At 44.0% G+C, this 20,828-nt stretch overlaps 1 protein-coding gene across 7 annotated transcripts in view; it reads left to right on the top strand.

The window, feature by feature from the left end:
• ELAPOR2 (endosome-lysosome associated apoptosis and autophagy regulator family member 2) overlaps positions 1 to 20,828 on the top strand; it is a 182,600-nt gene that overhangs the window by 153,721 nt on the left and 8,051 nt on the right. For all 7 annotated transcript variants that reach the window (XM_053257766.1, XM_053257763.1, XM_053257768.1 and 4 more), the window contains 5 exons: positions 1,705 to 1,894; positions 5,132 to 5,228; positions 10,927 to 11,028; positions 12,525 to 12,651; positions 17,202 to 17,380. In XM_053257766.1, coding sequence (XP_053113741.1) covers positions 1,705 to 1,894; positions 5,132 to 5,228; positions 10,927 to 11,028; positions 12,525 to 12,651; positions 17,202 to 17,380 — 695 coding nt within the window. The remainder of the gene's footprint in view (positions 1 to 1,704; positions 1,895 to 5,131; positions 5,229 to 10,926; positions 11,029 to 12,524; positions 12,652 to 17,201; positions 17,381 to 20,828) is intronic.

Raw genomic sequence — 20,828 nt, 5'->3', positions numbered from 1 at the left:
TCGAGCTTTCTCTTCCAATTTTTATCTTGTCCCAATTATTTCTGAGTTTTTTAAATGTTGGTGTTAAGCGGAGTTTTCTGAAAACACTGGAGCAAATCGGGAGAGGCACTGATGTGGAATCAGTAACATAAGAGAGAAACACTCTTTAGGAATGTAAATATACTCTTTAGGAATGCAAATCGAGCTGCCTTGCCTAGCTGTAAAGCGTGAAAAAATCAGTTTTCAGGAAGCAAACTCTTTGAAAGTTCTTGTTACAAAACCTCTGTGTTTGCTCAAGTTGACTTTTTTGAACAGTATTAGTCTGCTTGCTTAAGGTTTTCGCTGGTTAAACAACCATGTATGTGTTGGAAAAAAGGGAATAAATCTGTAAGTGTGTACAAATGCTCCTTGTCTCGGATATGAGATTTTGAAGGAAACATTGTATTCCTCCCCTCGGAGTGCATGTTCTCTCTCTCTCCCTCCCTCCCCCCGCCATTGGCTAGAAGGAAAACATGGAGGCATGCAATGTGAACCTGCAAAAAAAGGAAACCTGAGAGCAGAGTTGAGGGGCTGCTTCCTTCATGCTGTGAGTGTAATTCGAAGTGGCTTCGCTCAACATTTACCCCAAGAGCTGGAAACTATGTGCGGGAAAGCTCTTGTAGCATCACACTCCCCCCCCTTTTTTCTTTCGTTCTTTCTTTCTTTTTGCTGGTAGTCACAATTTTCACTCGCCAAAACCCTCAACAGCAACTGTGTGATGACACAGCATTGGTCAGATGGGAATTTCTGGTTATAAAACAAACAAAAGGTGGCTCACTAGTCGGTACTAGTGACCACCAGGAAAATCACTATGTTGTGCTGATGAATTTTGCCCCTGTCCTTTGAATTTTGACTCCCCAATCTCCTTAAAGCTCCCCTACTTTCACAATATTTGAATGGAACTGTTATTTTGGGAGAGGGGCGGTTTTTGCCAGTCCTAGATGCATAGTGGAAGGTTTTTGTTTGTTGGTTTGGTTTTGGGCAGCAGAGGTGGGGGTGGGGATTAGTTCAACCTGGGCCTCAGACAGTATTTTCAACTTGAACCTTAAAAATGGAGAATATTGTGTTTTGACCTATATATATTTCATTACATTTTGTTGCTGTTATTCTGAAATGCTGGATATCTGCTGGGTATTTGTAAATGACATGGAATATAGTTATTTCTAAATAATGGGAAAATAAATGTTTGCATCTGGATGTATAAAAACTACTTAGGGAATCTATAATTACATAAAATTACACAGTCCCATGCTACATGAAATATATCAACCATTCTATCTCTGTCATCTATTAAACTTATTCCTGTTTTCCAAATTCCTGCATTATGTCTTAGTAAGGTAGTATATAATTATCTAAAGGCCAAAATACAGTAAAGTCGTGAGGCAATATATTATGCTCTGCAAGAAAGCAATATGGTTCCTTGATTAACATGAAAAATGCCATTTCCCAGCACTGATTCTGTTTAAATGTGTGTCAACGCAGGCTGACTATTTAACAATCTTCAAGGGAATTGAACTGGTTCTTTCACAGCAGTACAGCTTAATTTTTGTGGATTGTTTCCTTAATTTGTTGTCAAATTAGCTTTAAGTCGCAGCGAGACATGCATGACCTCTGATTCACAAGGATGGCAGAAAATCCTGCTTGAAAGCAATGCATTTATCCCCTTTTTTCATTTAACATCCACAGGGAGAAAAGATAGCAATTTGTGCAGACAATATAACAGATATCACACTAAAGGACATGGTAGCTGAATCAGAAGATTATTCCAACATTGTGAGGGCTTTTGTCTGCCAGTCTACTATCATACCACCTGACAGCAAGGGATTCCGAACTGCTTTGGCACTTCAGTCCAACAGCCTCGCTGACACATTTCTCGGTAGGTGCTCTAATCTTATACTTGTTCTGATAAAGACTGAATGGCTCCAAAGCTGAGAGCAGGAATGATGATGTTATGTGGTTTAATCCAGTGACTTCAAAGCTACCATTTGAGGGGGAAAGGGATATACAAGATCTGCTTGTATAAATCCCAAGGCAAGAAGGTTCCTTTTAGGCTCTCCATCTGAGATAGTGTCTGCATAACACTAATAGTAAAGCTTCACCTAGAAGTTGTGGTGTGGCGAACAGCTCCTCCAAACCTCTTCCACTATGGACCCCAGCAGTACTCCACCGGTTGTCTCAGAGAGAGTTGGGTAGATAGCAATGAATGGTCCCATTTGGACCTCCCTTGTAAAGCCATAGGGTTCAACTCTTCACTGGATCACCAACACCTTCTTCTACATACCACATGCCACCACCCCACAGACATCACCGCCCCCACCCCCTCAACCTTCCTGTGATGTGTTATGCTATGGCAGGGCAGTTCTCGTGGCCTTTGCTGCATGCACCTTGGGTGGCAGGCATCACATTGCCAGAAGAGCATGATTATTTCTTTGTTTAACTAGTGAGGAGAACATTGTTGACACCGACTGGATGGCACAAGTTTATCTTTATCTTTACTTATTGATATTACACATCACAGGAAGGTTAGGAACCTTGGAACATAGGAAGCTGCCATATACTGAGTCAGACCATAGCTCAGTACTGTCTACACAGTCTAGCTCAGTACTGTCCATACAGACTGGCAGCGGCTTTTCCATGGTTGCAGACAGGAATCTCTCTCAGCCCTATCTTGGAGATGCCGGGGAGGGAACTTGAAACCTTCTGCTCTTCCCAGAGCGGCTCCATCCCCTAAGGGGAATATCTTACGGTGCTCACACATTAAGTCTCCCATTCATATGCAACCAGTGTGGACCCTGCTTAGCTAAGGGGACAAGTCATGCTTGCTACCACAAGACGAGCTCTCCTCGAGGTTGGGGGGGGCGGGGGCAAATGTCTACGCATTTGAGAGATGGTGCACCAACCTAGAAGTAGATGCTGGTAGTAGAGAAGGAATGCTGTGGTCCCCGGAGAGGCAGATGGGGCTATAAAAAGAGGTGTTCAGGATGGGCTGGTGGTATGTGGTATCTAGGAGAAAGTGCTGGTGATGGGGTAGTGAAAGGTACTGAGGTTACTGAAGTGAGAGAACATATAATTAAGTAAATAAAAGCTACCACTTAATGTGAGAATAAAACCCCTTCTTTTAATTGGATCCTATGAGGGTTGGGGAAAGGTTAAAAATTTGTTTGCACATTTATTTTGTGGGTTGGGTGGTAGGTAGCATTTGTGCTTCATTTCAAGCTCAAAACAGAATGTGAAATTTGTTTTGTGCACATTCTTTCCATTGGGCAGCAGGGTGCTTGGTACACCAACAAAATCGCCAATCTATCCCAGCTCCCCAGGCACACTCAAGGTAGGCCAGCTCTCTCACACAGATTCTGTTACGGGAGATATTATTCCCATGGATCACAGGTACTTTAACAGTTCCCCAAACCTGCTCCTCAACCAAGTATCAAGGGGAATAACAAAAACTTCTTTAAATACATCAGAAGCAGGAGACCTGCCAGGGAGGTGGTTGGACCATTAGACAACGAGGGAGTGAAAGGGATTATTAAGGAAAGGGATTATTAAGGGTGGCGGCGGTAGCAGTTTTTGCCCCTAATCCACTCGCAGGGGGGGCGGCGGGGGCGGCTGGTTTCCAGCGCCCCAATTTCTCGGTAAAATACGGGCGCTGGAGGGGACAGAGCGGTGGGAGGGGTAAGTTCTACCCCCCGCCCTTAAAGGAACACCCCCCTTCAGTGCCGGTCCGGACCGCTCCGGACCATGCACACCCCTACTCATCACCAGGTCCAGGGGTGCTGCTGTGGCCGCGGAGTGTGTGTAGCTCTCAGGGGTGTATATCTCTCCCTCTCCTTGCTGGTCTTCCCCTGCTCTTCAAAGGACTGTTTTGGTTCTGGTCCCTCCTCCGGTGGTGGTGGACATTTTGAAGTTAACTACGCATGCGCCTGGACATTTGAATGTGCCACTTCCACCACTTGAGGAAGGGACGGAACAGCCTGAAGCTGGGCTGAAATGGTTCTTTGAAGAGCAGGGGAAGGCTGTTGGGGGGGGGGAGGGGGAGATAGCAGAGATAGCTATTTCTTCCTCATCCCCCCCCCCCCGCTGAAGCCAGGCTGTTCTTTCTTTTGGCCGGCAGGTGGGCCGGAGAGGGAGTGCGCCACCCACCCACTGGTTTTGATCACTGGGCGGCCGCTACCTTCTTCTGCCCGGTAGCAGGGCCATCCTTCCTTTGGGCCATCAGGCAGGCCAGAGAGGGAGTGGGTCGCACTCTCTGCTGTCCGCCCGCCACCACCAGTTTTGCCCACCAGCACTGCCTTTTTCCTCCTGGCGGCTAGGCCACCCTTCCTTTGGGCCAGCAGGCAGGCCAGAGAGAGTGGCTCTGCCACCCACCCACTGCTGTCGCCTTCTTCCCCTTCCCTGTCCGCTTGTCACCACCTTCTTCTGCCTGCCTGTCACCACTGCCACCTCTGCTGGCTAGTTGTCTGGTTGCCACTGTTCGCCTTCATGTTTCCCCTGCCTGTTGGCTGCCACTGCTATTTTCTTCCCCCTGCACATACCCATTGCTATCTGGCAGCTGCTCGTGAACTATTGCAAGAGCTGCCACACATGGAATTAGCCACAGGTATGCCTTAGAGAAATATATATAAAGAAGAAGATAATTTTTTTGATCTCAGAACCCCTGAACCAGTTCCAAACTGGCCCAGGGGGTTCAGCTCAAGGCCAGGTTGAACTGGGCCAGCTCAAGGGCAAGCCCTTGAGCCAACCCGGTTCAATGGAGAACCAGCTTGATCTTGAGCCAATTCGCACATCCATACAGGCCAGCATCATCCAATAAGAGTGACAGGATGTACTTGCTGCACTGACCCTTAAATAGCTCAACAAAAAGCCACACCTCAGAGCTGTAGCTTCTTCCAGCAGGTGTAACACATCAAGTCCAATTCAAGGGAGGCAGCAAAATACAGGCAGCCAAAAAAGGGGGTGAACTGAAAATAAACCTTCTTCCCACAGCCAGAATGGACACACGACTGGATGGCAAAACATTCTCCTCTTGCTCTCTGCCTAATGTTTGAGCACCATCTTGCCATCAGCATTGTTGCTTTTGTGTGTAAGTTATTTCCTCCCATTTTTCCCCTTTCAGGAGCTACCATTGAAACAACACTGGGAAACATTAATGTTAAGCCAGAAATGTTTGAACATTCAGAAAGGAAGATACCTGATGTGCATTTCTACTTCAAGTGAGTAGAAATATCTTTCTTAGAAATGTGTTATATTCTACTATTTTTTTTGTAGAACAAATGTTAAAGTTCAGAGAAAAACAACAAAATGACAAGGGATCACAGTAGTAGAGCCATGTCATCTAAGTCAAAATTTCTCAGATGACAACTTTTGGTTCAAAATTTGGGGAAGGGGGAATTGGGGAGAAAGGGACTGCTTTATCTTATTTAGTTGCTGCCTTCTGTTTTGTATCTCCCACCCCCTACCAACTTCCCTCCAAAAAATACCAAACTATCATGTAGCCAGGGCTGGCTTAGGCGTGGGCAGGGCAGCTACTTGAATGGGGTGCCAAGCTGAGCTTTTTCAATCCACACAACTTGGTAACCTTGATAAACTAACCATGGAGGGAGGGTACGAAGGCACCAAAAGTGCTTCTTGCCCAGGGCTCTTATTTCCTAGTGCCAGCCCTGCACATAGTGTAATTCTGAGCGATGTTCTGACCACCATTTTTTCACAGAGCCCTCCACAAAATGATTCCACATTATGGCATAATGTTGCTTGGAGAGGGGATTGTGGAAAAAACTGTGGCAAGTATTTGACCAGGAGGGCTGACACTGCTACCAGTGTGTCTAGTTTTGTGTCCCACAAAAACTGGGAGGATGGCCTCCTGTTTGCACTACCTGCAAATATGGCTGCAAAAGTAGGAAGGAGGCATTCCCCCTGCTCTCTCTCTCTCTCTCTCTCACACACACACACACACACACACACACACACACACACACTGTGCAGAACACCTAAGAGACTGGTTTGAATTTTGCCTCTGCCATGAACTCACTGGGTGGTCTTAGGTAAGTTGATCTCTCATTCTTGCTCTCTGTAACCCATCTGCAATATGGGTATAAGAATACCAACTTTCAGGTTGTAGGATTAATGAGATAGTATACAAGTACATTATTTATTTATTTATTTATTTACACAGTCAGACAGGTGTTCTTGACTGGTTTGTTTTATCTAGACATCAAGTCCTTCCCAAGGACCTGGGATGGCTGAATTTTATTGTCAATTGTTATAGATATCGTCGCAGAATATAGGCTGTTCGCAGTAAAGCTGCTTTTTGTAATTGGCTGATGGTGATTTCTGTGACCCCTATGGTGTTGAGGTGCTCTTCAAGGTCTTTTGGAACTGCACCTAGGGCGCCAATTACCACTGGGATTATTTTGGTCTTTTTCTGCCACAGCCTTTCAATTTGGACAGGTTAGCATTAGAAGAGGCATTTTCCAAGGGGACTCACTATCCCCTCTGTTGTTTGTAATCGCCATGACCCCACTTTCACAAATACTAAACAAAACAGGCCTCGGATACCAAACATCGAAAACATCAAGTAAAATCAACCATCTGCTGTACATGGACGATCTGAAGTTGTATGGAAAGTCCCAATCAGAAATTGAATCTCTGCTAAACACTGTCCGTATATTCAGTAGCGATATAGCAATGGAGTTTGGACTAGACAAGTGTGCTGCATTAATAATGAACAGAGGGAAAATAAGAAAAACAGAAGGAATAGAACTGCCCAATGGAAGCAAGATCAAGAACCTGGAAGAGAAAGAACCTTACAAATACTTGGGCATTCTCCAGGCTGATAACATCACACACACTTAAGTTAAAAGAAAATTTGGAAGTGAATACATCAGGAGAGGTAGAAAAATCCTCAAGTCCAAGTCAATGGCGGGAACACCATACAAGCCATAAACACCTGGGCTATACCTGTTATCAGATACACTGCAGGAATAATAGACTGGACCCAGGCAGAGCTAGAGACGCTAGATCGTAAGACCAGGAAAATAATGACCATCAACCATGCTCTGCACCCCCGCAGTGATGTAGATAGGCTATACCTCCCTCGCAGCTCAGGTAGAAGAGGAATGCTGCAAGTCCATCAAACAGTAGAGGAGGAGAAAAGAGGCCTTGAAGAATATATCAAGGACAGTGAAGAAGATGCACTTCAAATGGTCAATAATGCGAAACTATTGTACACCAATGAAACAAAGCAGGCCTAAAAGAAAGAACAAGTCAAGAACCAAACAGAAAAATGGAAAAATAAGCCCCTGCATGGTCAATATTTGCACAATATAAGTGGAAAATCAGACATCACCAAGACCTGGCAATGGCTTAAGAATGGCAACTTGAAGAAAGAAACAGAGGGTTTAATACTGGCTGCGGAAGAACAGGCACTAAGAACAAATGCAATAAGAGCAAAAGTAGAAAAATCTACCACAAATAGCAAGTGCCGCCTTTGTAAAGAAGCAGATGAAACCGTGGACCACCTGATCAGCTGTTGTAAAAGGATTGCACAGACTGACTACAAACAAAGGCATGACAAGGTAGCAGGGATGATACACTGGAACATCTGCAAAAAATACAAGCTACCTGTAGCCAAAAATTGGTGGGACCATAAAATTGAAAAAGTGGTAGAAAATGAAGATGTAAAAATATTATGGGACTTCCGACTACAAACAGACAAACATCTGCCACACAATACACCAGATATAACTGTAGTTGAGAAGAAAGAAAAACAAGTCAAAATAATCGACATAGCAATACCAGGGGACAGCAGAATAGAAGAAAAAGAAATAGAAAAAAATCACCAAATACAAAGATCTACAAATTGAAATTGAAAGGCTGCGGCAGAAAAAGACCAAAATAATCCCAGTGGTCATTGGTGCACTGGGTGCAGTTCCAAAAGACCTTGAAGAGCACCTCAACACCATAGGGGCCACAGAAATCACCATCAGCCAATTACAAAAAGCAGCTTTACTGCGAACAGCCTATATTCTGCGACGATATCTATAACAATTGACAATAAAATTCAGCCATCCCAGGTCCTTGGGAAGGACTCGATGTCTGGATAAAACAAACCAGTCAATAACACCTGTCTGACTATGTAAACAAGAAATAATAATAATAAGCAGCTTTACTGGGAACAGCCTATATTCTGCGACGATACCTATAACAGCAACAACATTGACAATAAAATTCTGGCATCCCAGGTCCTTGGGAAAGACTCGATGTCTGGATAAAACAAACCAGTCAATAACACCTGTATGACTATGTAAAATAATAATAATAATAATAATAATAATAATAATAATAATAATAATAATAATGTGGCAGAAAAAGACCAAAATAATCCCAGTGGTCATTGGTGCCCTGGGTGCAGTTCCAAAAGACCTTGAAGAGCACCTCAACACCATAGGGGCCACAGAAATCACCATCAGCCAATTACAAAAAGCAGCTTTACTGCGAACAGCCTATATTCTGCGACGATATCTATAACAATTGACAATAAAATTCTGGCTTCCCAGGTCCTTGGGAAGGACTTGATGTCTGGATAAAACAAATCAGTCAATAACACCTGTCTGACTGTGTAAACAAGAGATGATGATGATAATAATAATAATAATTATTATTATATTTTATTTTAATTATTTCTGACTCCTGTCCTCTGTTAATAATATTCAGCTGTTCCGCCCACTCACCTATTCCATTCTTTTGCTTCCTCTTTCCTCTACTTCTACTACTTATATGCTGCTTTTCAACAAAAAAGTTCTCAAAGTTTAATGATGATGATAATGATAGATGTTGATGATAATAATGACTTTGAGCCCTGTCCTTAAGGGACTCACAGCAGCCCCATAGCCAGATGGTGGCATGGAGTGCACCTGCCTCCTCAAAATATTCTGCTTCCTCCCCAGAGGCCACCAGGAGCTCAGCTGAGGAGGGAGGAGAATAGCTCTCAGCCTGCTGCACCAGTGCTCCAGCCGCTCCCGCCTAGTGAGCAAGCAGCTGCTGGGCTGTGCTTTCATCTTCTCCCGCCAGCACGCCTGCTCAAAGAGCCAGTGCGAGCGAGGCTGGTTGGAGGCGCAGACGGCAGGAGAGAGACCCTGCAGCTGCAGCACAGAGCAGCAGAACACGGAAGAGGAGAGGGAGGACTAATCCCTAGTTCTTCTCTTCAGCTGGGCAATCAATATCTTGCTGGAAAAAATTCAGACACAACTTAGTGGGAGACAGTGGGAGGAAAGAAGAAAAGCTTCAAAAAGAGAGTTCAGAAAACGAAAAGAACAGAGAGAAGTGAGGGGACAGAGAAATGAGCCGTGGACGGGGAAGTTCCAACAGATGAGGAAGAGGGGGCAGTCATTGTCGAGAGTTTAGAGTAGAGAAGAATGGTTATAGTGCCCATTGGCTTATTAAAAATGTTGAACAGTCATGTTTGCAGTCTTGCTCCTTTCATTTTCAAAAGTGAACCATTAATTGGTTCTGCAGTATGATGGGGATGCAGAACTGAGGCTGTCCTTGCAAAGGATAACCTCTGTTTATGTGTAATCTGTGTTTTAACTTTTTGCTGTCATTTATTTTAACAAATGTTTTAATTTTTGTTGTCATTTATTTGTTTTAACTAATGTTTTAACTTTTCTGGTTTTTTTGTTTTAAACTTCCCAGAGAGGCAAGTTTTGGGTGGTATAAAATATGTTGATTATTATTTCTTGTTTACACAAACAGACAGGTGTTATTGACTGATGATGATGATGATTTCCAATAACAGATGTTATTGACTGGTTTGTGTTGTTGTTGTTATTAAATAATTAATATCCAGCAAGTGTTTTCTTGACTTGATTGATATTAAGTTATTATGCACGGGGGGGGGCATGTTTACAGGTGAAGCAGGTAGTATGAGTAGGTGTGTGTCAGTGCCTATGTCTGTCTTCCCCCTCTCCCATGATGGCTCCTGGCAGCAGGCTGCTGCTAGCAAAGCAAAGAGAGAGGCTAAGGGGATCGGATGTGTGTCTCTTGTCTGGGGCTCTGAGAGAGAGAGAGAGAGAGAGAGAGAGAGAGAGAGAGAGAGAGAGAGTCTGTCAGACAGACAGACAGACTGTATGTACAGAATGTACATAGGCATGGCTGATGCTCTGCAAAGGGGATAGGCGGGCAGCCTTGGCGCTTTGGCTGTTTCCAAATAACCTGTGATTTCACCCCAAAATTTTTAGACTGGCTACGGGCCTGGCTTGCAGTCTAGAAAGAAAGACAAAGTAGACACCAGTCACAGTCACTGAAGGAATTCTGTGCTGGGTCTGAATAGGGCCAATTGCTTTCCCCATGCTAAATATAAGAGAATCACCACTTTAAAAACTGCCTCTTAAATTAGTTAGCACAGTCTATCTCTCTTCCCCACTTTCTCATTCTCTCTCTCCCCTCCCTCTTCCCTCTCCCAGGCACACACTTTGGTGAACTTCTGTAAGCTTAGTTTACAAATGAAATGTTATATCTCACATGAGCACATATGTGACATCTTGCTCTGAAGGATAATTGTATTACTCAGGTGAAAATGAAGGCATATGAAGGCCCTTCTTTATTTAATTTTATTTCTTTTTTATCCTGTATTTTCTCCAAGGAGCTCAGGGTGGTGTTCATGGCTCTTGCCATTTGATCCTTCCAATAATCCTATCAGGTAGCTTAGGCTGAGAGATAATGACTGAACCAAGGTCATCCAGTAAGTTTCATGGCTCAGTGAGGACTTGAATCCTGGTTTCTCTTATCCTAATCTAACATGCTGGCCACTACATGTACTGGTTCACTTGGGGTAAGGAGAGGTGGCTGGGTCATAAGTGATCCTCTTGGAGCTGCTTTTAAACACTAAAAGAAAAATTTCTGGTTTCTGTGTAGGTCTTCACGAGCAACAGCCACCTGTGAAAATGGACGTGATTCTGTTGTGACAATGAGATGTAGCCCTGCAAAACCTGGCCAAGGAGAAATCTCAGTTCCCAGGTATCCTTGTGATTTAATGCTGTAACTAGGAGGTGTGATGTCCCTCTTCCCTGAGAGGTTTTGCTAGACCCATCAGAACCTTTTAGGCTTGTGAAATTATGTCACCCATGGAAAGTAACCCTTCAAGTTCACTTTCAATTTAGCTTTAAAGGAAATCTGGTGACAGTCTATGGTTGTATGAAACCCATCCTTCTCTCTCGAGAAATTGCATGTACAGAAACTGTTCCAGCTTCCCCTCAAGTTCCTTGGATGTTATGGCTGAGGAGGAACCATCATATTTCTTCTGAACTTTGCTTTATGTAAAATTTTAGCAGTGCCTCTAAGAGCAACCATACATTATCTCTTGAATAAGTTCTCAAAGTAAAGTGAGCTACCTTCACTTTATGGTTTGAGCCCCTCCAACTGTAAGTGAAGCTAAGCCAAAGCATAGATCAGGAATCAGGACCCCATTGGGGATTGTTGCTTACCCCCAAGGATTTTGTGTTTGTTTTTAAGATGGAACAAGTGGTAACTCTGATTATGGAACTTGCCATCAGATGGCTTGCACTTTTGCCCCCTCTCCATTCCTTTTTCAAAGTTACCCTTGTTGTGCACTGCCCAGAGCCTTTGGATGGGGCAGTATAAAAATGTAATGAATACATATAAATATATAAATAAAACAAATTACTCTACAGAATCAGCTAGCAAAACTTGTCATAGAACTGACTTGCCACAGATCTGAAGCTGCCATGACAACAAAAATTGATTGAATAAGGCCACATAAGGCTTTATGGTGTTCTTTAAGATTCTGAAGCAAGACAGCACAAACTTCCTGCAAAAAATTAAGGATTGTTCTATAATCCTTGAGCACCAACAGTTGAAACAGCTTTATTACAGTGACTGCAGGGGCTCCCCTGCTGCTGTCCACCTATAGGTGGCCCCTAGTTCACCTATGAACTCACTGCTTAATGTTGTAGTCATAGCAATTCTTATGATGCAACCTTAAGTGATGACTTGCCGGTGTGAAGCTCTTCCCGATCAATCATAACAGAATTTTCATATCCATGTGCCATAACTCAGACACAATGCTTTTTGATGGAGACAATGTACATGTTGAACTGCTAGTGAAGTGTCTCTAAATGAGCTATGAAACCTCAAGAAACATGCACAACACTGGGTCAGCCTTAAATATGATGATGTATAAACAGCCTCCAAAGTTTGACATTTCTCCATTATTTTCTTCTGGTGAATGGACTTCCATGTGGTCAGAGTTGTATTTAGCAATGGTCTGACTAAAATTATTTTGTTTTGAATAAGAAACAGAAATAGTTAAATATAAATGTGATTATGAATGTCTGCATGCGTGCACATGCATGTGTACACTGGTACAGAAATAACCCAATTTCTGGCAATTGTTATGTGAGAACCCAACTAACCCTATCAGCTTTCTTCTTTTTAATTTACAAGTACTAACCCAACCAAGTTTGTGGATCTAACCAAAATTTCTCCTCTCCTAGTTTATGCCCTGCAGGCACCTGTGATGGGTGCACTTTCTACTTCTTGTGGGAAAGTGCAGAGGCCTGCCCCATGTGTACAGAGCAGGACTATCATGAGATTGAAGGTGCCTGTAAAAAAGGACACCAGGTAATGAATGTGTTGTATGTTAAGGCAGTAAGTTGAAAAATGTTGGGTTGCATCCAAAGGGCCCCATTCCCTTCCAAAGGATGCAACCCATAATAATATTTGGTTTCAAATGACAAACATAATCACTGCGGGGTGTGTGTGTGTATGTGTGCAAGGAAGGACATTCTACATTCATCACACCCTTCCTACACATTTTTGGCAGAGCAAGTTTTAATTTTAATTTTTAGTTTTAGAGTGGGGGTGTTGTTATTGCACCTTATTACTACATCTGCATAAAGTGCTGAAAGATAATGCACTTGATAAAATGACAATTACTCAGCCCTTAAAAGAAATAATAAAATCATATTAAAATATTGCTTGAATCTGAAGAAAGAAAAGATACATTAAAGCAAGGGTAGACAATGGTAGACAATCATTCACTGCCAGATTGTGGGCCATTTTCTGGTAGACCAGAAAATGTGTTGACTGCTTGCTGGATTCATGGAAAGGATGATGGAATTGGTGGACTTTTGTCTGATCCAGGAATAGTTCCATGCACAGGATCACTTACCACCAACTCATTCTGTCTTGAGTGTTATGAAATTCGGGATATATTCTCTTGCTTTGTAAATTGTAGAGCATATCAATAGCTCACAGGAACCTTATTTGGATGTTATATAAGAGATGTTGTACATGAGTGGATCCGGAAACCCTGCCCTGGCCCATCAATCACTTTCCCTGCTTTGCTGCTGGTCCCCTGCTAACTGAGCAAAGAGGCACCTTTTAAAAGGGGTGATTCTCTTTTATTGAGCACAGGGGCGTAGCAAGGTATGGGCCCAGAAACAAGATTTTAAAATGGGCCCCCTATGTTTGTTATTTCTATTTCTGCTGGCCAATGGCTGTAATAAAATTGATGATGACGAAATGGCCCCCCGCTCTCTGAAGCTCAACTCATGAAGTAAAAAAATCTTAAATGAGGCTGAATAGTAGTAACAAAAAGCATAGTTACATATATATAAACACCTATGTGCCACAATGGAACATCATCCTAAATTATTTTTTTAAAGGTTGTGTAAATTGTGGACGATGCAAGTCATCTAATGGTCCTAGAGAAAGACATGCTGTTCTGGTAGCTCCAGGTCATAACACTCACATCAATTTCGGAGGATGAATACAACTGAAGGAAGCCTGGGCGGGTGAGCGGCTGGGGGAGTCAGTCATGTGACTTGCCTCTGGGGGAGCCCCCTAAACAGTCTCCCCTTGCCCTATTATAGTTTCGCCCCTGATTGAGCAGTGGGGAAGCAACTGGCCCTGTCCATCCCCAGCACAGCATCCCTCCAGGGGCTGTTGCTAGTGTCTATCTTATGTTTATTTTTTTTTAGATTGTGAGCCCTTTTGAGACAGGGGGCCATTTTATTTATTAATATCTAAACTGCTTTGGGACTTCTTGTTAAAAAGTGTTATATAAATATTCATTGTATTCGTGTTGCTGCTCACAGTTAGCCTCCCAGTCATGAAAATGCCTGTCATCATGATTACAGCATTCATCGCTTATGGCGCCTGCTGCTGTAACCATGAGCGAGGAAGGTGGTTGGCAGGCCTTCTGGAACTGCTTTAGACACATTTATTTTCATGCAGCATCTTTTAGATGATATCTGAATGGGGCCAAGGATTCTAGTTAAAAGGGATACTAGCTGTAGACTATGCAAGGCAGAATGCTGCCCACCTCTACACTGAAGGAGCCGGGATGCTCTAAAAGCTCCTGCAGAGCACAGCTAAAAGGCAAAAAGGATGGTGGCAAACTAGTGTTAGCTTGAGGGAAGATCTTATCGTGTATCTTGGATGAGAGGAGGAGGAGGAGGAGGAGGAAGAGGGACTCCCTCCCACCCCTGTACTTTTAATAGTTGTATAAGGCATCTGGTCACCTTAAGTGTTCCTATATAACTGTCATTCATCAAATAAATAGCTGATGTTGTTGTTTCTGTGAAGCAGCTGTCTGGTCATATGCAATACAGCATCCAGTGTTAGTGTTCTCCAGCAGTGTTACTCACCACAAGCTGCACTTGGGTCTCTCTGATCCCTACCTAACAATTCCTACTGTTTTAGGTATGGAGAGAAAATTCCATGTTAATTTCAGGAGAGGGCTCTTATTTGTGATTTGAGATTGCTAAGTTTAGCCAAATATAGGCCAGAATTTGCTTGCTGAAGGAAATTTTGTGTCAGATTTTCAAAGCAGAGTACAAAGTTATATCCTCTCAAACTAGCAGTTGGGATATTTTAATTTTGGTTTGCATCAGGCAGGAATATTGCAATACTATTAGCTCTTAATAGGAGTGCCACTACCTGTTGTTTTTCTGACCTTGCTCCTTTCCCTTTAATACCTTCTGATGCTCAGAAATGAAGCCATTTTCTAGCATGGACATGAAGTAATGGGGAGAATTGTTCAGCTTGCCAAACAGATCCAAACTAGGTTTATTCTGGTGAGCTTTCAGCCTTGTGTGCAGAGTAGCTGTCAGGAGATGACACTGAGCAGCACAGGTGCTACAGAAGGCAAATCAAGCACATGGACTTCAGCTTGTCTGTTTGCCTTTTGTGTATAAGGCCTATGGAAGAAAGCCAGTGGGATCCCTGAAGAGCCAAAGGCAGCATGACACTCACTGTGGTTCATGTTGTCCTCCACAAGCTGAACATTCCTATTTCAAGTTTTGAGCACAGGGCTGTGGGGCCTGGGGCAGATCAGCCAGTGCGGGGCCCTCTTCCAGTTAATTCTAATGGGGGTTAAAAGAGCAGTGCCTGGGGTGGTTGCCCTGCTTGCCATGCCCTAAGGACAGCCCTGTTTGAGCATTCTCACTGGTTTCAGCAAGCCACTTCGGCCTTCATAGGTTCTGGAAACACAAGCCAGGAAGGAGAATTACAGAAAGCAAATGCATCAGTGCTGCTCTGTGGCTAGAACAACACAACTCAGGACAGCTAATTCTTTAGGGAAATACAGAGGGAGGGAGATTGGAAGCAGGGGGGTAGTGAGGGGAAAGGCAGCCTGTGTTCCCATATGGGCGGCCTCTCCACTAGCAGAAGTGCCCCACTGTGCACCCCCCCACTCATCTGCTTCCCTCATCCTCCTTCCATCAGCCAGATGCCCAGCCGATGGGATGGGTAGAGGGCAAGCTGCCGAAGGAGGCAGCTAGCAGCACACACCCCTGCTGGCCAGGCTCTGCCTATCCTCCTTCCATCAGCCAGACTCCTGGCTGATGGAAGGAGGAGGGGGGAAGCCAGTTGTGTGGGGGTTGTGCACCCTCCTTCCATTGGCCAAGACTCAAGCCCAGCTGATGGGAGGAGGATGGGCAGATCCCGGTCAGAGGGACTACATACCACCACCTGCCTCCTTCAGCTGCTTGCCCTCCTCTCATATTCCTTCCATCAACTGGGCTCCCGGCTGATGGGAAGAGGGCGCGCACATGCTCCCAATGAGCCGCATGCATGCCCTCCTTCCATTGGCCATCCAGTGGCAGGGGAAGGACTGAAGGAGGCCAGCAGTGGGGGCTACAGGTGGCTGCTGCTGCTGGCAATGGCTGGAGCCCAGGACAGGAGAAGTGGGGAACTCAGCAGCTCCTCTCTGAGGCTCCTGCAAGCAGAGCAGACAGGTTCTTGGAACCCATCTGCTCTATTATAGCTCCACCCCTGATTTGAAACATCCTTAAGCATTTGTAGCATTGAGCTAAGACAATATGTCCAGAGCATGCCTTTTTCTGAATTTAAAATTAAAAGCACACTCACACCCAAAAATGTATGTTAAGAATGTGTTACAGTAAGTATTATGTTGGAGATGGAATTCCAGTGCATCAGTCTTTTGCACCGGCTATCCTAATGACCACTGGGGCATTGGGAGTAGAGGTAGTCATTGAGGGTCTCCTTACCTGTTCCTCCTTGCTGCATGATCCATGCCTTGACTCCTCAGGTACTCTCAGTAGTGAGTCAGTACTCTTCCTTTCCTCTTGGAGAGAAGATGGAAACTTCTCTCTCTCTCCCCCTCTCCCTCTCCCCCTACCTATTCACGATGTAGCTGATAGATAGAATAGGTCTTTCCTATCTCAAATGTACTTCACTAGTAAATCAACTTGGTATTTAGATTGTACATTAGTCTCCATGCGTGTTCTTTAAGTAGAGGTAGCAACTAAATTCTACACTCTGTAAATGGAGTGGGTAGCTACTCTTGCTGGCACTCTGCTAAATAATCACAAACCCCAACATATTACCCACTCTCAGAGGAGCTCAGCCCCATGTTCTGCATGCCAGTGATCTGGGTGTGCTTCCTTAATGGATGGGTAAACCAACCATATGATGCAGGAATTATTTCCCACCTACTTGAAAGAAGCCAATTTGTAGTGGCAAAGCCATTAGAGAGAGGTGGACCATGGAGAGATACAGGGAGCAGCCTCTGGGTGGGCTCACGGGATGCTTTGAGTTCACAGGGGACTTCCATTATTTTATTATTTTATTTCTTATTCTTGGATAGCATACAATTTTTGGAATTTCTGACATAAGCTTTTCTATTATCTCCTTGCCTTTCATAGGAAACTATATATGTATGGAATGAACCAAAGCTATGCATAAGAGGGGTTTCCTTGCCTGAAAAAAGGATCATCATCTGTGAAACAGTGGACTTCTGGCTGAAAGTTGGAGCAGGTGTTGGAGCATTCACAGGTGTCCTGCTGGTTGCCTTAACCTGCTATTTCTGGAAGAAGAACCAGAAGTAAGTATCAAAGGTGCACTAAGGTGATGTGCAGTGCCAAAGTAATCTGAAGGCTTTATTGTTGCAAAGTATACTGGGGCACCAGAAATTTCTGACCTATGTACTACATGGCCTCCTTGAATGTACAGCAGCAGACACCCATATTTGTATAGTTGATTGGGTTGCTTGTTTATTTACTGTCTCTGTTCATTAGATGTAATTATGAGAGAGGCTTCATTTGCTTCAGTTCTACATGTCAGGCTGTTGTTAACGCACCTGGTATGAGCAGGTTCAGTAAATGGGCAGCCAACACCGGATGCAGAGAGCATAGTTGTTCTATTCTGCATGGTGAACAAGATTCTAGTAATTTCATCCAAGCTAGGGGAACACAGCCATTGCTCCCCAATTAGGGAAGAGCTCCCATGTTCTAAGCAGAGAGAAATTTTAAAGGGCCATGTGTGGACTCCCTGCCCACATCAAGAAACATCTAGATATAAATACATTGCAGCTGATATTTTATAGCATACATAACTGAGTATTTAATCTAGACCTGTTTGATAAGCAAAGAGCCTGTGTCACAATAGATAGAGGCCATTTCATACTATATAATACAGTGGTAGAATGAGGGATGCTGCTTGGCTCCTCTGATCAACACCTCCAAAAAGAGATTTTTCAGTTGTTCATATCAAAAAGTTCAGAGTACCTTTTTGAGTGTTCAAAAGGAAGACTCTCAAATTACAATTTAGCCACGTTTTTCTGCTAGCCTCGCTTTCTCCAAGCTAAAAATGCTTGTGAAGCCTCATGGTCCATTATATTGTCATTTGCCACCAAGGAAGAGGATCCATGGCTCTCTTTACTGTTGATGGGAGCGCCCTCCCTCTTCCCCATCTCCCCCACCCATTGGAAAAGGGGAGGACTGGCAGGGAGTAGCAGAGGTGGGGTGCAAGTTAACTAAGGGCCTTCTTGGAGGGAAGGCTGTGCTTGCTTGAATAGAGTAAATTAAGGCTACTTTATTCAAGAACAAGCTGACCTTTTTGAGCAACCCCCTTCAATATTTGCTCTCGCTCTCGGTAGAGCACATATGAGCCATGCATAAGGTTCAATGTTCAGTCCCTTGAATCACATATAGCTGGCCTAGGAAAGGTCCTTGCCTGAGTCCTTGAAGAACTGCTGCCAGTTAGACTGGATCAGGGGTGTCAAACTCAATTGGGTAGTGGGATGGATTACAATGCACCCCTGACAGGCTGCACCCACCTCACACCACCTTCTTGCAACCCTGATCTTGTAGTAGCATGCATGAATGATCCCCTTTGCTAATCAGGGTCTGCCCTTGTTTGCATTTGATTAGGAGACAACATATGTGAGCACTGTAATATATTCCCCTCAGGGTTGGGGCCGCTCTGGGAAGAGCACTTGCATGCTTGCATGCAGAAGGTTCAAGTTCCCTCCATGGCATCTCCAAGATAGGGCTGAAAGAGAGTCCTGTCTACAACCTTGGAGAAGCTGCTGCCAGTCTATGTAGATAATACTGAGCTAGATGGACCAATGGTCCAACTCAGTATAAGGCAGCTTCCTATGTTCCCCTCTCCCTCCTTTGGTCTTCACTAACTCGTGCAGGAGAAGGCACCTCTTGCCTGTCTTCCTCCCCCACCTTCTCTCACTCTTTTCCTTCCTTCCATGGCCTCCCCTCCTTCCCCCCTCCTTTGCCCTTCACTCACTCATGCAGCCTCTCACTGCCTCCTGTCTTTCTCTTCCTTCTTCCTTTGTCTCTCACCCTTTCTTTCCTCCTCCCTCTCCTCTCCTTCCTTGCCCTCCACTCACTGATTCTGTCTTCCTTCTGCCCGTCTTTCTCCTCCACCATCTGTCTTTCTCTTCCTCCCCCTCCCCCTCTTCCTTTCCTTACTCTTCCTTCCTTTCTTCCTCCTCTCCTCTAGTTCTCTCCTTTGTCCTCCACTCACTCCTTCTGCCTCTATCCTGTGTGCTGAAGAGCCACAAAGGTGCAGGAGGGAGGCTTGTGGCAGCAAGGGAGGAAAGAGAAATGCTTTCTTACGAGTGAGCGGTTGGGGAAGAGATAAATACTGGTGGTGCTGGTGGCAGTTGGAAGGAAGAAATGACTACCTGAACAAACTAAATAGCCTCAGGAAGGAAAAAACCAAATGGACAAATAAAGGAGCAATCGTCAGCAAGTGGAGAGCAATGCCACTGCTTCAGCATGTGGTGGGATGTGCTGAAGGAAACATGGTGGGAAGGGGGAAGGAAATATGGTGGCCAGGATTGATACACAGCTGCTCAAGGGGCAGAAAAAGAAGCTCCACAGGTTGGATCTGGCCTGTGGGCTGGCAGTTTGATATCTCTGGACTAGACAGTACTGGGATAGATGGACCAATGGTCTTATATATTTCTACAATAGGAACAAATGCAGGAAAACATTTGCCGTGGACACTCAACAAGGCTGGAAGCAGAAGCTGCCATGATACTAATATATCACTTTTTGAAAAGCAGATTCTTATTCTTCTTCATTATTATTTCTTGTTTACACAGTCAGACAGGTGTTATTGACTGCTTTGTTTTATCCAGATATCGAGTCCTTCCCAAGGACCTGGGATGGCTGAATTTTATTGTCAGTTGTTATAGATATTGTCGCAGAATATAGGCTGTTCGCAGTAAAGCTGCTTTTTGTAATTGGCTGATGGTGATTTCTGTGACCCCTATGGTGTTGAGGTGCTCTTCAAGGTCTTTTAGAACTGCACCCAGGGACCAATTACCAATTACCACTGGGATTATTTTGGTCTTTTTCTGCCACAGCCTTTCAATTTCAATTTGTAGATCTTTGTATTTGGTGATTTTTTCTATTTCTTTTTCTCCCAGTCTGCTATCCCCTGGTATTGCTATGTTGATGATTTTAACTTGTTTTTCTTTCTTCTCAACTACAGTTATATCTGGTGTATTGTGTGGCAGATGTTTGTCTGTTTGTAGTCAGAAGTCCCATAATATTTTTACATCTTCATTTTCTACCACTTTTTCAATTTGATGGTCCCACCAATTTTTGGCTACAGGTAGCTTGTATTTTTTGCAGATGTTCCAGTGTATCATCCCTGCTACCTTGTCATGCCTTTGTTTGTAGTCAGTCTGTGCAATCTTTTTACAACAGCTGATCAGGTGGTCCACTGTTTCATCTGCTTCTTTACACTTGCAGCACTTGCTGTTTGTGGTGGATTTTTCTACTTTTGCTCTTATTGCATTTGTTCTTAGTGCCTGTTCTTGTTCAGCCAGTATTAAACCCTCTGTTTCTTTCTTCAAGTTGCCATTCTTAAGCCATTGCCAGGTCTTGGTGATGTCTGATTTTCCACTTATATTGTGCAAATATTGACCATGCAGGGGCTTATTTTTCCATTTTTCTGTTCGGTTCTTGACTGGTTATTTCTTGTAGGCCTGCTTTGTTTCATTGGTGTTGAATAGTTTTGCATTA

The sequence above is a fragment of the Hemicordylus capensis genome, chromosome 5 (genome assembly GCF_027244095.1).
Source record: "Hemicordylus capensis ecotype Gifberg chromosome 5, rHemCap1.1.pri, whole genome shotgun sequence".
In the NCBI taxonomy this organism is placed as follows: Eukaryota; Metazoa; Chordata; class Lepidosauria; order Squamata; family Cordylidae; genus Hemicordylus; species Hemicordylus capensis.
Note: the sequence above shows the minus strand (reverse complement) of the source record. Positions and strands in the feature narration are given on the sequence as shown.